This window comes from Diachasma alloeum, unplaced genomic scaffold (assembly GCF_001412515.2).
Source record: "Diachasma alloeum isolate Michigan unplaced genomic scaffold, Dall2.0 Dall_scaffold_00395, whole genome shotgun sequence".
NCBI classification, from domain to species: Eukaryota; Metazoa; Arthropoda; class Insecta; order Hymenoptera; family Braconidae; genus Diachasma; species Diachasma alloeum.
The window spans coordinates 190207-209658 of NW_021680534.1; the positions used below are offsets into that span (position 1 = coordinate 190207).

The following is a 19452-nucleotide window of genomic DNA, read 5'->3' on the forward strand; positions in this document are numbered from 1 at the left end:
CTCAGTAATATATTCCAAGCGAAATGAAGTCGGTTGGTGCATGCGTGTCCGTGCACCCCTACCGCATTCACCGGAAGTTACACAAAATGAATCTTGAAAAATTTATTAAAAATCCCCTAATTGGTGCACCGTCACAATTTTTGTTAGAGAGGATCCCCCAACCCCTCAGTAACATATTCCAAGCGGAATGGAGTCGGTTGGTGCATGCGTGTCCGTGCACCACCATTTTGTTCACCGGAAGTTGGGAGAAATGAATCTTAAAAAATTAATTAAAAATACCCTAATTAGTGCACCGTCACAATTTTTGTTGGAGAGGATCCCCCAACCCCTCAGTAACATATTCCAAGCGGAATGGAGTCGGTTGGTGCATGCGTGTCCGTGCACCACCATTTTGTTCACCGGAAGTTGGGAGAAATGAATCTTAAAAAATTCATTAAAAATATCCTAATTAGTGCACCCTCACAATTTTTATTGGAGAGGGTCCCCCAACCCCCTAGACACATATTCCAAGTGGAATGGAGTCGGTTGATGCATGCGTGTCCGTGCACCCCCACCGCATTCACCGGAAGTTACACAAAATGAATCTTAAAAAATTAATTAAAAATCCCCTAATTAGCGCACCGCGATAATTTTTGTTGGGGAGGGTCCCCCAACCCCCTAGCTACATATTCCAAATGGAATGGGGTTGGTTGGTGCATGCGTGTCCGTGCATCACCATTTTGTTCACCGGAAGTTGGGAGAAATGAATCTTAAAAAATTAATTAAAAATACCCTAATTAGTGCACCGTCACAATTTTTGTTGGAGAGGGTCCCCCAATCCCTCAGTAACATATTCCAAGCGGAATCGAGTTGGTTGGTGCATGCGTGTCCGTGCACCACCATTTTGTTCACCGGAAGTTGGGAGAAATGAATCTTAAAAAATTAATTAAAAATACCCTAATTAGTGAACCGTCACAATTTTTATTGGAGAGGCTCCCCCAACGCCTCAGTAACATATTTCATGCGGAATGGAGTTGGTTGGTGCATGCGTGTCCGTGCACCACCATTTTGTTCACCGGAAGTTGGGAGAAATGAATCTTAAAAAATTGATTAAAAATATCCTAATTAGTGCACCGTCACAATTTATATTGGAGAGGGTCCCCCAACCCCCTAGGCATATATTCCAAGTAGAATGGAGTCGGTTGATGCATGCGTGTCCGTGCACCACCATTTTGTTCACCGGAAGTTGGGAGAAATGAATCTTAAAAAATTGATTAAAAATATCCTAATTAGTGCACCGTCACAATTTATATTGGAGAGGGTCCCCCAACCCCCTAGGCATATATTCCAAGTAGAATGGAGTCGGTTGATGCATGCGTGTCCGTGCACCACCATTTTGTTCACCGGAAGTTGGGAGAAATGAATCTTAAAAAATTGATTAAAAATATCCTAATTAGTGCACCGTCACAATTTATATTGGAGAGGGTCCCCCAACCCCCTAGGCATATATTCCAAGTAGAATGGAGTCGGTTGATGCATGCGTGTCCGTGCACCCCCACCGCATTCACCGGAAGTTACACCAAATGGATCTTGAAAAATTTATTAAAAATCCCCTAATTGGCGCACCGTCACAATTTTTGTTAGGGAGGGTCCCCCAACCCCTCAGTAACATATTCCAAGCGGAATGAAGTCGGTTGGTGCATGCGTGTCCGTGCACCCCCACCGCATTCACCGGAAGTTACACAAAATGAATCTTTAAAAATTAATTAAAAATCCCCTAATTAGCGCACCGCGATAATTTTTGTTGGGGAGAGTCTCCCAACCCCCTAGCTACATATTCCAAATGGAATGGGGTTGGTTGGTGCATGCGTGTCCGTGCATCACCATTTTGTTCACCGGAAGTTGGGAGAAATGAATCTTAAAAAATTAATTAAAAATACCCTAATAGGTGCACCGCGATAATTTTTGTTGGACAGGGTCCCCTAACCCTTTAGGGACACATTAAAAATAAAATGACATCGATTGGTGAATGCGTTTATTGCACCCCTATTGACCGCGTAAAAACTTAATAAAAATAAAAAAAATATAATGAAATTCCTCCTCGAGAAATCATTCCCCACCCGCGTCATACATTAAGAAATAATAATAACAAAAAAAAAATTGTTCGATTGTTTTTTATCATTTAATTTGTCTGGGAGGAGGTTTAAACTCGTGGCTACCGATGTAGCGTTGAGCGAGCGGCTACGGTGGGGGGCGTACAGTCCGCCTCACAAACTATACCCATCTCCCGCTGAACTGCTCCCGCCAGCTTCAGCCTCATGGATTTGTAAAAATCAATTAAAAATCCCCTACTGAGTGCACCGATATATCTCCCCCCCCTCCCCCTCCCGCCCCTTTAGTCATCCCCTATTCCTCAGGTACAAATAGACAATATTTTTAATTTTTCATGGCTTTGGTTTGTATTAATTTTTGTAATTTAACGAGATGGGAACGTACAGTGAGTGGCGGTAGTGGGGGCCGTACAGTCCCCCACCACATCTCCCGCTAGTTTCAGCGTCATTTGCAAATGAAAAGTTAGTACCAACGCATATTTTCCAAAAATGCAATTAGCAGGAAATTTTTTCACAATGGCTTTTATTAGCTTTAAATGAGCTTTAAATTACCCAATAGTCAAAATTTGATTCCGTTATTTTTTCCGGTTACCGGATACTTGTTCCCCGGAAAATTGTACCCGGAAAATCGTACTCCAGGAAATTTGTTCCCCAGAAAAATGTTCCCCATTTCTTTTTTTTTCTGTCTCAAACCTTGAAAAGTTCCTCTTTTTTTCCTGCCTCAATCCTTGTTTTGTTTGCATTCTTAGAATGGCCAGTATTTACTTCTTGATTTAACCGGTATGTAATTATTGTGATTATTCGGTATTATTGTGATTTGGATTTGAGAGGGGGAGGGGGGCTCATTGGGAGATGTTATTATCGTATATCGAGTAACGTGTTCATCAGGCTTACAGTTGTCAGTGTGGTATCGTTATTCGTAGAGACTTGTTGTTGCATACAATCAATTAAAATGGTGGATATTGTTGCTTATTTGCCAAACCACTCTCAGTTACCAACATTTGCCTTCCAGAATTACTGCGACGAAATTTATAAGATGCCATGGACAGCAGCATAAATGCAGAGCCGAGCAGCAAATAAGCAACAATATCCACCATTTTAATTGATTATATGCAACAACAAGTCGCTACGAATAGCGATACCACAATGACAACTGTAAGCCTGATGAACACGTTACTCAATATACGATGATAACATCTCTCAATGAGCCCCCCTCCCCCTCTCAAACCCAAATCACAATAATACCGAAATATTACATACCGGTTGAATCAAGAAGTAAACACTGGCCATTCAGAGGAATAAGCATGTAAACAAAACGAGGATTGAGGCAGGAAAAAAAGAGGAATTTCACAAGGATTGAGACAGAAAAAAAAAGAAATGAGGAACATTTTTCCGGGGAACAAATTTCCTGGGGTACGATTTTCCGGGGAACATTTCTCCTAGTACCATTTTTTCCTGCCAGGTATAAGTACGTCTTAATTTACAAGTTACAACATTGAATGAAGAGAAATTCCCCATAAATCACGTGAGAATATAGATCGACAAACAATTTTTCATAATCATACCTTAAATTTTTCATTTCGTTCTTTTTCTTTAAATTAATTAGTAGCAATGATCTGAGAACGTGAACGAATATGTATATTTTACATCCCTTTGATCTGATTTCGATGGAACCGAAGAAGGAAATTGCAAAGAGAGATCGATCATCATCAATCAGTATCAATAAAATGAAAAAATCTATTTTGTTTTTTCAAAATTTTTCAAATTATTTTTTTCTTCTTAAAAAATGAAGGGAGATTAACATTTTTAATTTCTGTGATCATATTCCGTTGACAGAAACAGGAAATACGGAAAATCTTGGGAAGGAGAATCAGAAATAATTTTTAAAAATCGATTTCTCAACCTTGAAACTTTCAAAACGTTTGTTTTTTAATAATGATGCAGAAAAACCAATGGATTTTCTTTTTAATATCTAATTCTGATGGAAGAAAGAGAAAGGAGGAAGAGAAACGAGATCAACACGAAAAGAGAATTTTTAATTTTTCAATGTGTAGGAAAAATTTTTAAATTGATATTTTTTTGCGAATAATGAACGAATACCCATAAATTCAATTCCTATCCTCCGATTTTCATAGAATACGTAAAAAATTCAAAATTCATTCACAAAGAATTCAAATCGGCGATGCAAAATTTTATCAGATTATTATTATGGAGTATAGATGTTTGACAACAATTCGCTTATACAAATTACATGTGACCATCATTTGTAGTTAGAAAATGTATGCGTCACATGACAGTCACAAGACTGTTTTTTGTCGTATGACGAGATCTCAAAATTGACATGTGAACCATCTCAATTAAAAATTTTTCATCATTCTCCAATCCGCATCCAATTATTGGATAATCCGCAGCAATAATAATAATAATAATAATAATAATAATAATAATGGAAAATTGTTTTTCACTGTTATCCATTGACTCACCACCAACATCCGTAATTATCCAATCGGGCATCGACAAACTGGCGACAGCAAACACATCAGCAGCGAAAAACAATGTTCCCGATATCACTGTCAATTTATCCATTTTATAACAAAAATGCCTGAATTTATTCACCACAAATGCTTGATGAACATTGAGTTGACAAATTAACCTCCCGAAGTGACTTCACCTCGTAACCCAACAGTTTTTTCATTACACAATTGAATATCTCCAATTCTTGACACTCTAGGATTTTTCACACGAATATTTTCCGTAAATATTTTATACCCTCGCTTCAACTATTTGTTATCATTCCGATTTCAATCTCGGAAAACCATTTTTGACGTTTCAATATTTTTTCCACTTGTTATTATTCTGCCCTGGCCCCGCCCCCTAACCCCTGGTGATAACTGGAGGTACTAAACTGTCTCGTCTGTGATTGGTCGTTCTTTTGAATTTTCTCAACGTCTTTGAAGCACTGCTGCGTCGTGAGCGAGTGAAAGGCTGCCTTTTTGCTTTTTTCACGAATAAAAACACTGCAAAATCAAATGAAATAGATAAAGTTAACTAGTATTAAGTGAATAAGCCACCATGTACATCAAATCGATAGTACTGGACGGTTTCAAGTCATATGGAAAGAGAATTGAAGTGAATGGTTTCGACAAGGAGTTCAACGCTATTACCGGACTGAACGGCAGTGGAAAGTCTAATATTCTTGATGCAATATGTTTTGTTTTGGGAATCACGGCTCTTGGATCGGTAAGAAACTTCTTTATAATAATAACGTCCTAATGAGAATCTTTCCTATTGGGATGAGAAAGAGAAAACATTGTTGGGACGATGGTGGTACATAACCTTACTTTTAGATTTTGTTGTGATGATTTGCCCGCCTATTTTAATACCCAACCGCCATGTATTTGAAAGTCTGTTAAAATGGACACTGTATTGTTTCGACCATAATTCAGCGAGTATTTGATTATGTAAATCGTTCAGTTTAAGGGGAGACTACTATGAGTTTTAAAGGGTGTGGGATATTGGAGTGAGATTTCTCATGTATTGAAGATCGATTATATATGTCTAAAAAAGAATAATTAGCGCAAAAAAATTAATTGTTTATTGTTCGTCTGCTCCGTAGACGCTTAAAATGTTGAAAATGATCCAGCGCCTCCAATTTTTGAGCTAGAGAGGTTTTTTTCAATATTTTTGAAAAAATATGTGCAATAACTATTACGAATTAGTTTCTGGAAATTCAACTCCTACACAGCTAATTTTGCAATTTTTCAAATAAAAAATTGCATCATTCATGGAAGAGAGCCCAAAAAATGTTTCTGAAAGAATCAAGAATATATTTTAAATATTTTAAGGATAATTTTTCAGCCGACTACATGAATGACGCAAATTTTTACATTAAACAAAACAAAATTGGCTGCGTAGGAGTCGAATTAAAAAAAAAATTTTGTAATTGCTGTTGTAGACATTTTTCACAAATTTTGAAAAAAAAAACCTCTGGTGCTCAAAAATTGGAGGCCCTGGATTATTTTTAACATTTGATGCGTCTGCGGGGCAAGCGAACAATAAACAATTAATTTTTTGCACTAATTATTCGTTTTTAGACAGATATAATCGATCTTTAATGCAGGAGAAATCTCACTCCAATAGCCTGCTACTTTTAAAGCCCCACATACAGCTAGATGGATGTAGAAAATCGATTTTTCAAAAATACGTTTATTTGATTGTACAATCTTTTCAAAATATCCTGCGAAAACCTCGCTTGAAAATCTTGAAAATTGACAAAGATATAGGCATTAATAACTAACCCGGTCGATTTGACCTGAACGGCAAGTACCCCGTTGCGTAGAACAAAATGGGCCTGAGTTGTTCACCTCATATTTTTGTCATTTCATTAACCCGTTTAATGTTGTAAACACTTGATGAAACAAAGCAATTTATTTACTTCAATCGGTAAATGAAATAAGCATTCCTGAGTACGGAAACTTTAACCGCCGCTTTCTCTGAATTAGATTTTTCCCGACGGTGCCATGAAAATTTGCAATACCAGTGGAACTGTCCTCATGAAATTCATCATAATGAATTCGTTAGAGTATTTCTTTACCAATAGCGACTATTTTTTCTTATTTTTTTCCAAAAATACTGTTTTTATCGTAAGAAAACTGGTGTTATTTTGAACCGGAATCTCGCCAGAAACTTTACAAGCGCGTTCTATTCGCAACAAAATAATTTAAAAAATTTATTGGGTCGTCATCGGCAACATCAATTTATATTATTTACTAATTGTCTCAATTTTTTATTTCAAGTGAAAAAACTTTTTTTGTTGATGGCACAACGCTTGCAGTGGGTCTTCTTTGGTAGCTTGGAAAATGGGAATATTGATGAAACATCTAATAGTTTTGCTTCTGAATGGAAGCATTGCAATTCTTCGATTTTCCCATTCTCTAATTTCGATTGGAAATGATGTAGAATAGTCTGAAATGTAAGAATACCAAGTTTGGCGACCATGTTTGTATGTGACCACGTCCATGGCCCCTTTCCCGGTGGTCAATTTTTAGAAAATTGAGTAAATAAGTAGCTAAAGTAATTCCAAAAAATCTGCAAAAAAATGTGCAAAATTTCCGCTCGTTCAAACTAATAGTTTTGGAGAAAAAACGATCCGTTTTTAAATCGTTTTCCGTAAATATCTTCAAAACTAGTGAACCGATTTCGATTTTTTGTTTTCAAAATATTCGTTTCGATGCCTTCTATCTAAATCAATCAAAACATATATACCCGTTCGTACAAAGTTTTCGAGATATTCGTGATTTTCCGTTTTTTATTCATAAAAGACTTTGTAATCACTCTAGCTTGTGCAAAAATCGAGATATCAATTTGAAATTTGGACAGGATCTTCCTGTCATGGTGGCAATGTGTCGTATTGAAAAAGGGTTCAATCGCATCAGTAGTGTCGGAGATATTCGACTTGTTTTAAAAATCTTTTATACGTAATATTTTCAAAACTACGCAACCGATTTCACTTTTTCTTTTCTAAATCGATCAAAACATATACGCTAGTTCACACAAAGTTTTCGAGATATTCCCGTTTTTCCGTTTTTTCATAGAAAAACTTTATACACACTCTAGCTTGTGCATGAAGATATCAACTTGATCAACAAAATTTAGATAGAAAATATATATACCCGCTCATGCGAAGTATTCGAAACATTGAAATTTTGATAGCACCGATGAAGGTGGCAGTAAACATCTGAAATTTTTGCTGCTAGTTAGTGTTGCAAAGCTATAAATTTTTGTAATATTTCAGACCATTCGGAAGCCCGCCATCAATGTATAGGCGAAGTAACCAATCCGTTCCCTTTGTAGCTACCCCCACTTTAGCTAATCCCCACGCACATCCATATCTCCCACCTCTGAAAACGAAGAGAACGGACTCATCAGTCCGACAGTATTGATGGCGAAAAAAAAATAAAAATTCAGTGACATGCTCACTGTCACATGGCGCGCTGTCATATGCTCGCTGTCTCCTGCTTGTTTTGTAAATATTCTTGAATATGTGATCTTTGAAGTAAATTAAAATTTTTCTTGATAAGTCTATATTTTGTAAATATTCTTGGATATGTGATCTTCGAAGTAAATTCAATTTTTTCTTGATAAGTCTATATGTATTTTTTTTAATTTTGAAAATCGATGTGTCGGTGCCCTTTAGGTGTATGGTGAGACCTTAAAACTCATAATAGTCTCCCCTTAAGCTTTTTTCCTTGAGAAATGAGATATTTGACGCAAGAATTAGTTTTGTGATATTATATCCATATTTCTCTCAGTGCATCCTCTTGGTCTCCATAGGTGCGTGCTACCTCCCTCCAAGAGCTCGTCTACAAATCCGGCCAGGCCGGGGTGAAAAAGGCGACAGTAACTGTGACCTTCGACAACCGCGACCGCGGTGCGTCCCCTCTGGGTTACGAGCACTACGAGGAGATCGCTGTCACCCGCCAGGTGGTGATTGACGGTAAGAACAAGTACCTGATAAACGGCACACTAGTCCCCAACAAGCGCGTCCACGACCTGTTCTGCTCGGTCCAACTGAATGTCAACAATCCCCACTTCCTCATCATGCAGGGGCGTATCACCAAAGTCCTCAACATGAAGCCCCTCGAGATCCTGTCCATGATCGAGGAGGCTGCTGGCACCCGAATGTACGAAGAGAAGAAAGAAGCCGCTATGAAGACCATCGACAAGAAGAACGAGAAACTCAAGCAGATCAACGACATCCTCCAAGAGGAGATCGGTCCCAAGCTTCGAAAACTCAAAGCAGAACGCGAGCAATTCGCAGAGTATCAGAGAGTCGAGAGAGAGCTCGAACACTGTCGCAAGATCGTCCTCGCCTGGAAGTACGTCTCCGCCTTGAAGAGCTCCCAGGAAGCCGAGACGAGTGTCTCAGAAGCCCAGGCCAAAGTCCAAACGATAAAAACGACGATTAAAGATGGAGAAGCAGAAGTCGCAGATATTGAAACAAAAATCGAAGAGATGACAGCCAAGAACCAAGCAGAGAAAGGAGAACGTCTTGAGGCCCTGGAGCAAGAGCTGAAGGAACTCGAGACGAAAGAAAGTAAATTAACAGCCGAAGCCAACAGCAACAAGGAAAGCATAAAAGCGGAGAAGAAGATAATCGAGCAGCTCAAGAAGAACTTGAATGAGGACAACAAAGCCTTGGAGCAGAAAAACCAAGAGCTTCAGCAAGTCGGAGGATTGTTCCAACAGCTTCGAGAACAGGACGAGAGGGATAACGCAGCTGTGACAGCTGCTCAACAGAGGCTCCAAAAGATTTCAGCTGGACTTCTTGAGAGCGCGGACGGGGAGAATGCCACCCTGGAGCAGCAGTTGATCAACGCGAAGAAGAATGCCATTGCAGCCCAGACGGAGATCACGCAGTGTCAGATGGGCTTAGCCCATTCTAAAGAACAACTGAGTAAAAAGGAGAAGGAAATCAAAAACAATGATGTTGATTATCAGAGGGATAGCAAAGATCTGGCGAACAAAGAACAGCAATTGAAGAGTCTTGAGAAGGGACTGTCGAGGATCGACTACGACGAACAAGCTTCTCAAGTCCTGAAGGAGCAGAAACGAACCCTCGAGGGGGAGATAGCACAGCTCCAGGGGAAGATCGACGAGATCGAGAGTAGATACCCCAATTTGACATTCCAGTACACCCCACCGAGCCAGAACTTCGACAAGAACTCGGTAAAAGGTCCTGTCTGCACGCTGATGAGTCTGAAGGAGAAGAATGCAGCTTATGCTCTGGACGTAGCTGCTGGTGGCCGTCTCTATAACATTGTTGTTGATAACGAAAAGACGTCGAAGGCTCTTCTGCAGCATGGACAGCTGAAGCAGAGGGCGACGATCATCCCCTTGAATAAAATTACAGGAAGAGCGATGGATGATAAGACTATTAACTATGCTGAGAGGCTAGTGGGGAATGAGAACGTCAGGCCAGCTTTATCCCTGATTGATTTTCCTGAGATGGCTAGACCTGCTATGACCTGGATTTATGGGCAGACCCTAATCTGCAAGGACATGCAGGTCGCTAGGACAGTCGCCTTCAACAGCAAAATCAACAGGAAGTGTGTGACTCTGGAGGGAGATGTTGTGGATCCTGCTGGAACGCTGAGTGGAGGAGCTCAGGCTAGGGGAGGATCTGTCCTAGAACAGATTGATAAGTTAAAATCATATCAGCAGCAGTTGTCTCAGAAGCAGGCAGAGTACGAAGGCATTAAACAACAGCTGAATAAATTATCACAGCTCGAGGAGAAATACAGGAATGTTAAGCAACAGTTTGATATCAAAACGCATGAGGTCAACATGATAAGACAACGGTTGCAGCAGACGTCTCATCACCAGGTGCAGGAAGAGATCAATACTCTTCGTCAGAAAATCCATGAGTTTAACGACAAGATGGAAACTGCTAAAAAAGTCGAGAAGGAGAACTCCAAGAGGGCAAATGATTTGGAGGGACAGCTGAAGGATTCAGCGAAAATTCGTGAGAAGCAGCATAAGGACGCTGAGAACCAGCTGAAGGTCCTCCAGAAGAAGGCAGATAGTTCGAGAAAAGAGTGGGAAAAGCATGAGCAAGCTTCAGAGACTTTAAATCTGGAGATTAAGGAGCTGGAGAAGACTATTGAGAATGGACGGGAGCAGCTGGCGAAGGCTGACCAGAAGCTCGCTGCACTTGAAGAAAAATCCTTGGAGTATTCGGAGAGATTGAAAGAGTCCGAAGGTGTTGTCTCTCAGCTTCAGGATCAGATAAAGACTCAGAAGACCATAATAAATCAACAGAACAAGGAGATCCAGAAACTTCACTCCAAGAAGGAAGACATTTTGAAGAGAAACAGTGATCTGGAGCTGGAGATTAAGAAGCTTGACCATGAGATCAATGCGATAAAGACGAATGCTGCCCAGTGCAAGAGTAAAGTCAATGATCTTCTGAAAGAATATGCCTGGATTGCGAATGAGAAACAGTATTTTGGCCAGGAGGGGACTGTCTACGATTTCAATGTGAATGAACCGAATTCGATGGCCCAGAAGATGTCACAGTTGGAGAGAAGGAGGACTGACTTGAGCAGAAATGTCAACAGCAGAGCAATGAGCCTCCTGAGTAAGGAAGAAGAGAGGTACGATGAGACAACGAAAAGGAAGAAGATTGTGGAGGCTGACAAGAAAAAGATCTTGGAGACAGTAAAGCATCTGGAGGATAAGAAGAAGGAGACTTTGGAGAAGGCTTGGGAGCAGGTCAACAAGGACTTTGGATCGATCTTCAGTAGTTTGTTGCCTGGAGCTATGGCTAAGCTTCAGAAATTGGAGAGCGAAAATGTGCTGGATGGACTCGAGGTTAAGGTAGGGTTCACCAATGTCTGGAAAGAGTCGTTGGGGGAACTCTCCGGGGGACAGAGGTCACTTGTGGCACTCTCCCTCATCTTGGCGATGCTTCTATTCAAGCCTGCACCTCTTTATATTCTTGATGAAGTCGATGCTGCCTTGGATTTGTCACATACTCAGAATATTGGAACCATGTTGAAGAGGCATTTCAAGACTTCGCAGTTTATTATTGTGTCATTGAAGGATGGGATGTTTAACAATGCTAATGTGCTTTTTACCACGAGGTTCGTGGATGGAATGTCGACAATTACGAGGGGGGAAAAGAAGAGACAGCAGGGTGGAGGACATTAGGGGGATTAATGAGGGTTCTGCACTTGTTTTAGAAGTGATTGTTTCAAAGATGATCGAATAGTCTGTTTAAGGTGGAGTGAAAAATGTCAGGAAAGCTTCTCTGATCTCGTCTGCATTTTTCTCTAAGAAGATTGCTTTTTATTCAAATAGTTTGATGTTTAATCACATGGGATAAAACAAGCTTTTCTGCTTTGGGGCAGAAGTTTCTGGCACTTTTATATTTTCGATAAGGTTGATATTGCGTTGAATTTGTCGCATACCCAGACCATTTGAACCATGTTGAAGAAGCGTTTCAAGATTTTGCAGTTTGTGTGTCGTTGAAGAATGGGATGTTTAATAATGCTAATATGTTTTTTACTATGAGGTTCGTGGATGGAATGTCGACAATTACCAGGGGGAAAAGAAGAGACAGCAGGGCTGACATTAGGGGAGGATTAATGAGGGCTTTGCATTTGTTTTAAAAGTGACTGTGTCGAAGATGATTGAATAGTTTGCGCAAGGTGGAGAGAAAATTTTTGTCTACATTTTTCGATAAAATTGGTCGTGATTCAAATAGTTCGACGTTTAATAAGATGTGAAAAAACGAGTTCTGTTATGTTTCCATTATTTCATAATAATTGTCAGTCAAGAATCAATTTCTGTTATCAATCTATTTTATTCCTCCAAACGTTTTCCATGATGTAATTATAACTGAACAAACAACATTTTTGATACAATACTTATAATCAATCTTAAAAATAAAAAAACAAAACATAAAATCAGTAACAACAAGAATAGCTCGTAACGAAAAACAATATTGTTCAATTTTTTTTCACAAATAAAGCATTTTAGACTAGTGGAAATGTAAGATAAAGAAGATTGAACTGCGTTGACGTGCTTTTCCTTACTGTCTAGAATATTGTCATGACGACTGTTCATTTTCATACTTCCGTTTTTGTAATTATTGATCTCATATTGGAACGTCCTATGGCATCCCATTCGATTTTACTGTAAAATGGATGGTGCTTCATTTCTTTGATGGTGAGACGTTCTGATGGTTCGAAAATTAAAATCTGGAAAAAATAAATTCGAATTAATTTTATTTGTCCAATTTGGGTATTTTATTTTGTTTTCCTTCATTTTAGCTTTATTAAATACTATTGTTTTTAAATATTCTGCTTCTCTTCTTCATTAGAATCAAGCTTTTAATTTTCGGTATGCATTAGTAAGTTATATCTTATAATTTTTCAAACATTTAAAATTTGCAAACACAGTACTCATAGCACCAGGAAAAATTACAGCGTACCACATATATAAAATTCCTCAAGACTCCCTGAAAGATTTTAAAGAATCTTTACAAGAAAACTTTTCATAGAAAAACTAACGAATTCGCTAGAATATTCTATGGAATTTCTATTGAACTTTCTATTAACTTTTGACTGATTCTATTGACAAATTCCGCTGTTCATCTGCGTGGTTCAATCAAAAATCTTTTATAAAGAATCAGTAGAATTCGATTTTTCTCTATAAATTATTCTATTGAGATATTTACTACAGAAAGTCCTTGGCTCGAGTTTTTTTGCTTGTTTTTGTTAGTGAAAAGAGAATAAAAATAGAATGGAAAAAACATAGAATATTTATGTCGAGGAATTTCTATAGAAAATGTGTGAAAAGAAAACCATGTATAAAACGATGAAATTCTACTCATGTTTTCTATAAAATAGTTTCTATTAGACATTTTCTGGTAAAAAACATAGTAAAGCAGTGGAATTCTTTAATAAAATTGGTTAAAAACTTATAAAACTACAATAGGAATCCAGTAGAATTTTCTAGGGAATTCAGAAGGTTTTTTTATATAATTTTTTTGGGGCGTAACTTCATCCATATTCTTTCTACTTTAGTTTTGATATTTTACTAGAATATTTTCTCTAATAACATTTCAAATACTTACACTTTTCAACAATGATTTTGCATTATCAGACAAATCACTAGGAATACTAAGAATGGAATGTGAATAATATGGTCCTGGATGTCTCGTCTGAAACTCCTGCAAAAAAAATGAAAAATTACCACGAGAAATTTAGAGACAGCTCTCAAGAACCCCACGTTGTGAACTAAAAACTTCTAATTAACACTAAAAATTAATACAAGAGACTTATTGCCTATCAATGTTTTTTGATTTTGAAAATCTAACATGTCCAATTGCCATTTTGTTTTACATAGCCCTGGAGTCCTTAAAAATTATGATTGTACAGTCCAAAAAACGTTGAAAAAAAAAACGGAACGGAACATCATTATACTTCATTATCACGGAACGAATCATTATACTTCGAATCAAAATCTAATCAGTCCTATCAATTCCTCAGGCACGTAATGTAGAGAATACGCGCGCGAGCTAATCTAGTGGCTGTAAATAGTTGATCAAAAATATTTAATCGAGACGGTTGAATGAATTCTGGAAATGAATTAAACTCACCAGTCCAGTCAACAATTCATAAAGAATTACCCCAAAGCTCCAGACATCAGCAGCGCCACTGGCCCCAGCATCCGGCAGATAGCTGCACAACTCTGGGGCTGTATACGGTATTTCAAACTGCACCGAGAACCGTTCAGTCTTTACCGGCACTACATAGCAAAGAACGACATTATCATCATCATCAATAAGTAGATTCTGTGGCATCAGCCCCTTGACAATGACATTCTGCCTATGAAAAAACTCCAGAGCGACCATTATCTGGGCAGTCCAGAGTCTCACGATGTTCTCAGGAATTTTCCACAGCTCCTGCTCCATCTCCACTCCACTGTCCTCACTCGCCTCAGGTCCTCTTGAGTAAATCCTCGTCCTTACACAGTCGTCATAGTCACGATCATTCGAAACCTCAGATATATCGATCTTCTCGAAGCTTCCGGATGAGCTATCAGTGCTAGATAACTCAGATTCAGATCCATTATCATTTTTCAATTTCCCCAAGATGATGCTTTTATCTCTAGGACTATCACCCCCTGATCGATCTGACGATAGATTCGTGAGATGTCTTGAATTCAACCTCTCAGCTATCGAATTACTCTTCTTGATAGTGGCGTCTACAGACTTAAGTAACTCCTGGGCCTTCTCCAATAACTTAATAGTAGGTAAGTCTTTGTTATAAATAGAATTTGCTCCGAATTCCTCTTCTAGTCTTTTGAAGCTCTCCTCAGGGTCGATATTCTCATCGGGACTGTCTCTTCCTTCGTCTGCACGAAATAGTCTTCCATTGGCTAATGAAGTAGATTCCTCCTAAAAGATAATGACACGTACTACTAACAGGAAAACTTTAAATTCAAAAAAATATTGAATGGTGACAGAAACATGAACGTGAAGGATGAAACGCCCCTCTAGAAAAGCATTAAGAAATCGATAAAAAATTAAGAGAATTTGAGATTTGAAAATTCTCTTAACTTTCCACCTATTTTTATTGAAAATGCAGTTACTTTTGAAAAAAATTAATAGGTTTTGATTTCTCCATGTAGTATATTGTTGTTGTAATATATTGTAATATATTGACATTTTTTCTGTAAATTTCTTGGATATATATTTCAATGTCGAGTCTCATATTAGGAAATTCAAAATATAAATTTGGTCAATTTACCTCTAGGGATTTCCATGAAAAAAATTTCAACAGGATCGAAAATTTTTAATCTATCGACTTTTTCAGTTCATACACCAATATGAAAACTCAATTTTGAAAAAAATATGAAATGTTGAAAAAAACAAAAACATAAAATATGCATGTGAAAGACACGAGCTTCAATGTAGAAAAATAAATACCGTCTAGAGAACCATGAAAAATTTGCTAAGAAATGAAGAGAATTGGAGATTTTTTGGAAATCCATCTGTCGGCCTATTTTGATTGAAAATATCATTCCTTTTGAAAAAAAAATAATAGAGTTTGATTTCTCTATGTTGATTTTTTTTCTGTAAAAATCCTTGGGTATGAGTATGAGTATTCTTGGTATAGTAACATTAAGAATTGGGTATGAATTCCCATTCTTAGTTTAACATTAACATTAAGAATTCAGATGCAACCATTATTTAGATTCCGAAAAATGTCTAACAATGCACGTTCGAAAAAATTTCATAGGAAACCCAGCGAATTCATTAGAAAATTCTATTAGTTTTTCACCGATTTTACTGAAAAATTCCACAGCCTGAGTGTTTAAAATAGAAACTGTTGTAAACATTCCCATACGAGTGCTATTTGGGCCTCACCCGCACCTCGTACACAAGGATGATTGGATTGACCTGAAGGAGGGTTACTACGGGTTACTACAAGTATTCAACCCTATTCTGACATTATTGTCATTATTATTGTATCGAGTCACGGAAATATACGTACGTTTGTTAAACCCGAAACAGTGTTGTTAGAGTTTCTTACACTATTTTATAGATAAAAAACAGTAGAGATCCTTTTTTCCTCAACACAAACTTCGTAAGTTTTTTTACTTAATTTTTTATTTCTCATTTTTTTTTTCATTCTAAAAAAATTGAACAAAACAAAACAAAAGAATTGAGCAGAGGAATTTCTATATAGAATATCCTGATGGAATGAATTGTACAGAAAAATCAAATTCTATTGATCATCGCTACAAAGTATTTTCAATTGAACATTTCGATTGAAAAAAAACGCGCAGGAAAACTGCAGAAATCTTCACCAGATTCGAAAAAAACTAATAGAATTTTCAATAGAAATCCAACAGAATTTTCTAGTGAATTCTCGAGGTTTCGCTATAAACTTTTGAGTATGTGTACCTGAAAGACTGCATCATGGCTCCTAGACCTCATGATCTCCCTGTTCTCCATCCCATACTTCTTCATGATACTTTCCCACAGCCTTCCCCTCCTCACATACCCCAAAATAAGAAAAACCGTCGTCTCAGTCTGCACGAACCCATGGAGCTTCACCACAAAAGGAACATTTCCCCTCAGAATATAGTCACCAATATCTTCGTGCTCCCCAGACACCTTCTCCACTGTCTTTATTATCCTCTCGACATTCGTCCTGATGTCCCTCACCAGCATAACTGAATTAAATACCTTGATAACCTTATAGTTCTTCAGTTCTTCAGTCGGTCTGCTCAACAACGAAATATTACTATTCAAGAATCTGTTATAGAGAGTCTCCGCCCTCTCTGAATATTTTTTTATTTTCTCGTAGATTTTTCTCTGACGTATGGGGTCGGGGTCCATCTTGACTCCATGAAGAAGATTCGTTATCCCTAATTTGTATTGCATGAAGGCCTCCTCGTGTTCGTTCATCGACTCATGACGATATCCTGCGCTCATATGAGCTGCTGCTATTAGAACATATTGCCCACAATCCTCTGATTCTCTAGAATCAATTGAAGCGAAGAGTTTCTCTGTTTTTTTGTGTTCTGAGGCCTTTGATCGTTCGAATTCTGAAGGTTTTGGGGATTTTTCGAGGACTGGGACTTGCTGAGGGATCAGAGGAGTGCAGGCAATGTCGTGAGAGGGTGCAGGGGTCACCTGACTCTCCTCCGAGGTGTCGGAACCAATGGATTCGTTGAGGTCGGTGGAGGTGTCTGGTTGGAGAGAGGTTTCAAAGAATTTGACGAAGGTATCGTGAGTGGCGAGGGAGTGGTGCCTCCCGATGAACTCCAGGAGCTTGATCGCCGAGTCTCGTCGCTCTTTTATCACTTCCATCTCGAAACGAGAGAAGAATTTTCCCTTTGGGAAGGGGGGGAAGGCCTCCTTGATGGAGAGACGCTGGTGGAGGGTGCTGAGGGTCTTGTGGAGCTTTTTGAAGTCATTGTAACGCTTCCAGACGGAGACTTTTGATGCTAGGTCTGGAGAGGATTTCAAGAATACCTGGAAAACGAAAGATTTTTTGGGATTAGTTTGGGAAGATTGCGAAGAAAAGGAAAGAAGAATGGAAAATGATACTATCTAAATAAAAAATTAAGAAAGAGGAGATAAAATAGCTCATATTCTATTTTAATTAACCAATTAAAATTAATTAAAACAGAATATGGGGAATGTACAGTATATTACCTCGTTTATTAATAATGTAATTTATTACCTAAACATTTTGTAAATAGCTTTGATCCGATTATTGACACAGAGCTCTAGAAATCTATAAAAAAATGAAAATGGAAGACCAAATTTTAAATGATGGCCAAAAGAGGTGCAAACGTGAATAATCAATAAAATTATATTTCATCATACGATGTTTTACAGTATCATATATCGTCCGTTATATTTTTTGATAATATTCTCGCAATGGAAAAAAAATTAAAAATGGAAAATAGAGATACTAAGTGAAAATAAAATGGTGGAAAAAAGATAAAACAGCTACATAATTTATTGAAATAGAATATGAGTGATAGATAAGTTGTAAATTGGATTCATCAGCAGTATATTACCTCGTCAATTAATAACCTAATTCATTTTTAAACTTCTTGCAGATAAGCTCGATCCTGTTAATGACTTAGTACTCTAGGATCTATATGAAAATAAAATGAACATGACGTACCGAATTTCAAACGATAGTCCAAAATAGTGCGAACGTTGATAATCAGTAGTATTATATTTTATCATATGATATTTTGTATTGTGATATTTTTCCATGTGGTATTTTTTAAATATTATTCTCGCCTATAATGTTACATTTGAGGGGTGTATGGAGGTGATATCATCCTATCAAGTCAAGGAAAATTGAACGGATGAAATTAATTTAAATTTATTCTTTCTGAGTTCAGTTTTTGAATCAGTAGAACGTCTAATAATCAAAGAAATGAGCACCACTCATTAAGGGAGAGTGGGGCAATATGAACACTTCAGGGCTGGTAGCAGTAAACCCTGTTAGCCAATAAATCGTCAGAATAAATTTATGTCTGGAGTAAATTTATTCCACATTCAGACAATTTTTACTAATTCATTGCAGAGTGCTTTCATCGAGTCACTGGGCCGAGAATATGGACTAAATACTTCATACTTAGTAGTATTATTGGCAAATAGTGATGATACATTAATACACCAGATATTTTGGTGAAACAGCTTCGATGAACTTTCGATTAAAATTGATCGGCAGATTATTTTTATTTATTCCAATACTTAACTGAGGATTTTCTTAATTGGGCTTGGTGCAACCGGTCTTTTAATTTTTTTGTATGTTGATAATTCATTAACCCTCAAATTGCACACTTATCTTTGGAGCCCTCTTTATTTGCACACATGGGTCACATGGCTCATCTCTTCAGTTTCCGATAAAGTGAATTTTTATAACGCATGATAATTGATGTATCTCCTGACAAAATGCATAGTTATTCAATTGAGACAGGTCTTTTTGTTCAAGAATAAATTTTCGACAACATAAATAATACTCGACTGAAGCTAATAACACAATCAGAAATACTCGATTAATTTGAGGCCTACACCTGACGCGGCCTGGGTCAAGGGCTGTCAGGGCTCAAGGGTTAGTTCCACTTAATTAATCGATGGAATATATCGATGATCTGGGCGCCAGTTAGTTTGTCGACAACTAACAACGTTTCCCCGGCTTATTTCAGGGGTGAAAATGTTGGAAGATCCGATAATAGTTCCAATAAATAATAGAGAGAGAGAGAGAGAGAGAGAGAGAGAGAGAGAGAGAGAGAGAGAGAGAGAGAGAGAGAG

The 19452-nt window shown here is 37.8% G+C and overlaps 3 protein-coding genes across 4 annotated transcripts in view; 1 reads left to right on the plus strand and 2 right to left on the minus strand.

The window, feature by feature from the left end:
• Positions 1-4944, minus strand: part of LOC107041957 (uncharacterized protein C16orf52 homolog A) — an 11640-nt gene extending 6696 nt beyond the window's left edge. The window contains exon 1 of the mRNA XM_015262793.1: positions 4574-4944. Coding sequence (XP_015118279.1) covers positions 4574-4676 — 103 coding nt within the window. The 5' untranslated portion in view covers positions 4677-4944. The remainder of the gene's footprint in view (positions 1-4573) is intronic.
• A 106-nt stretch (positions 4945-5050) lies between these two features.
• Positions 5051-12882, plus strand: LOC107041960 (structural maintenance of chromosomes protein 2). Its single transcript, XM_015262800.2, has 2 exons — positions 5051-5330; positions 8424-12882. Exons 1-2 carry the CDS (start codon positions 5163-5165, stop codon positions 11799-11801), a joined length of 3546 nt encoding a protein of 1181 aa, XP_015118286.1. The 5' UTR covers positions 5051-5162; the 3' UTR covers positions 11802-12882.
• Positions 12244-19452, minus strand: part of LOC107041961 (ribosomal protein S6 kinase delta-1) — a 30276-nt gene continuing 23067 nt past the window's right edge. For both annotated transcript variants that reach the window (XM_015262801.2, XM_015262802.2), the window contains exons 2-5: positions 16570-17646; positions 14257-15057; positions 13732-13827; positions 12244-12853 (exon numbers count right to left, since the gene is read on the minus strand). In XM_015262801.2, coding sequence (XP_015118287.1) covers positions 12722-12853; positions 13732-13827; positions 14257-15057; positions 16570-17646 — 2106 coding nt within the window. In that variant the 3' untranslated portion in view covers positions 12244-12721. The remainder of the gene's footprint in view (positions 12854-13731; positions 13828-14256; positions 15058-16569; positions 17647-19452) is intronic.

Excerpts from the sequence above, each read along its gene's own strand:
- LOC107041960 (XM_015262800.2), top strand. The coding sequence starts at position 5,163 with ATGTACATCAAATCGATAGTACTGGACGGTTTCAAGTCATATGGAAAG. Across the intron at positions 5,331-8,423 it reads GAATCACGGCTCTTGGATCG|GTGCGTGCTACCTCCCTCCA; the intron begins GTAAGAAACTTC and ends TGGTCTCCATAG.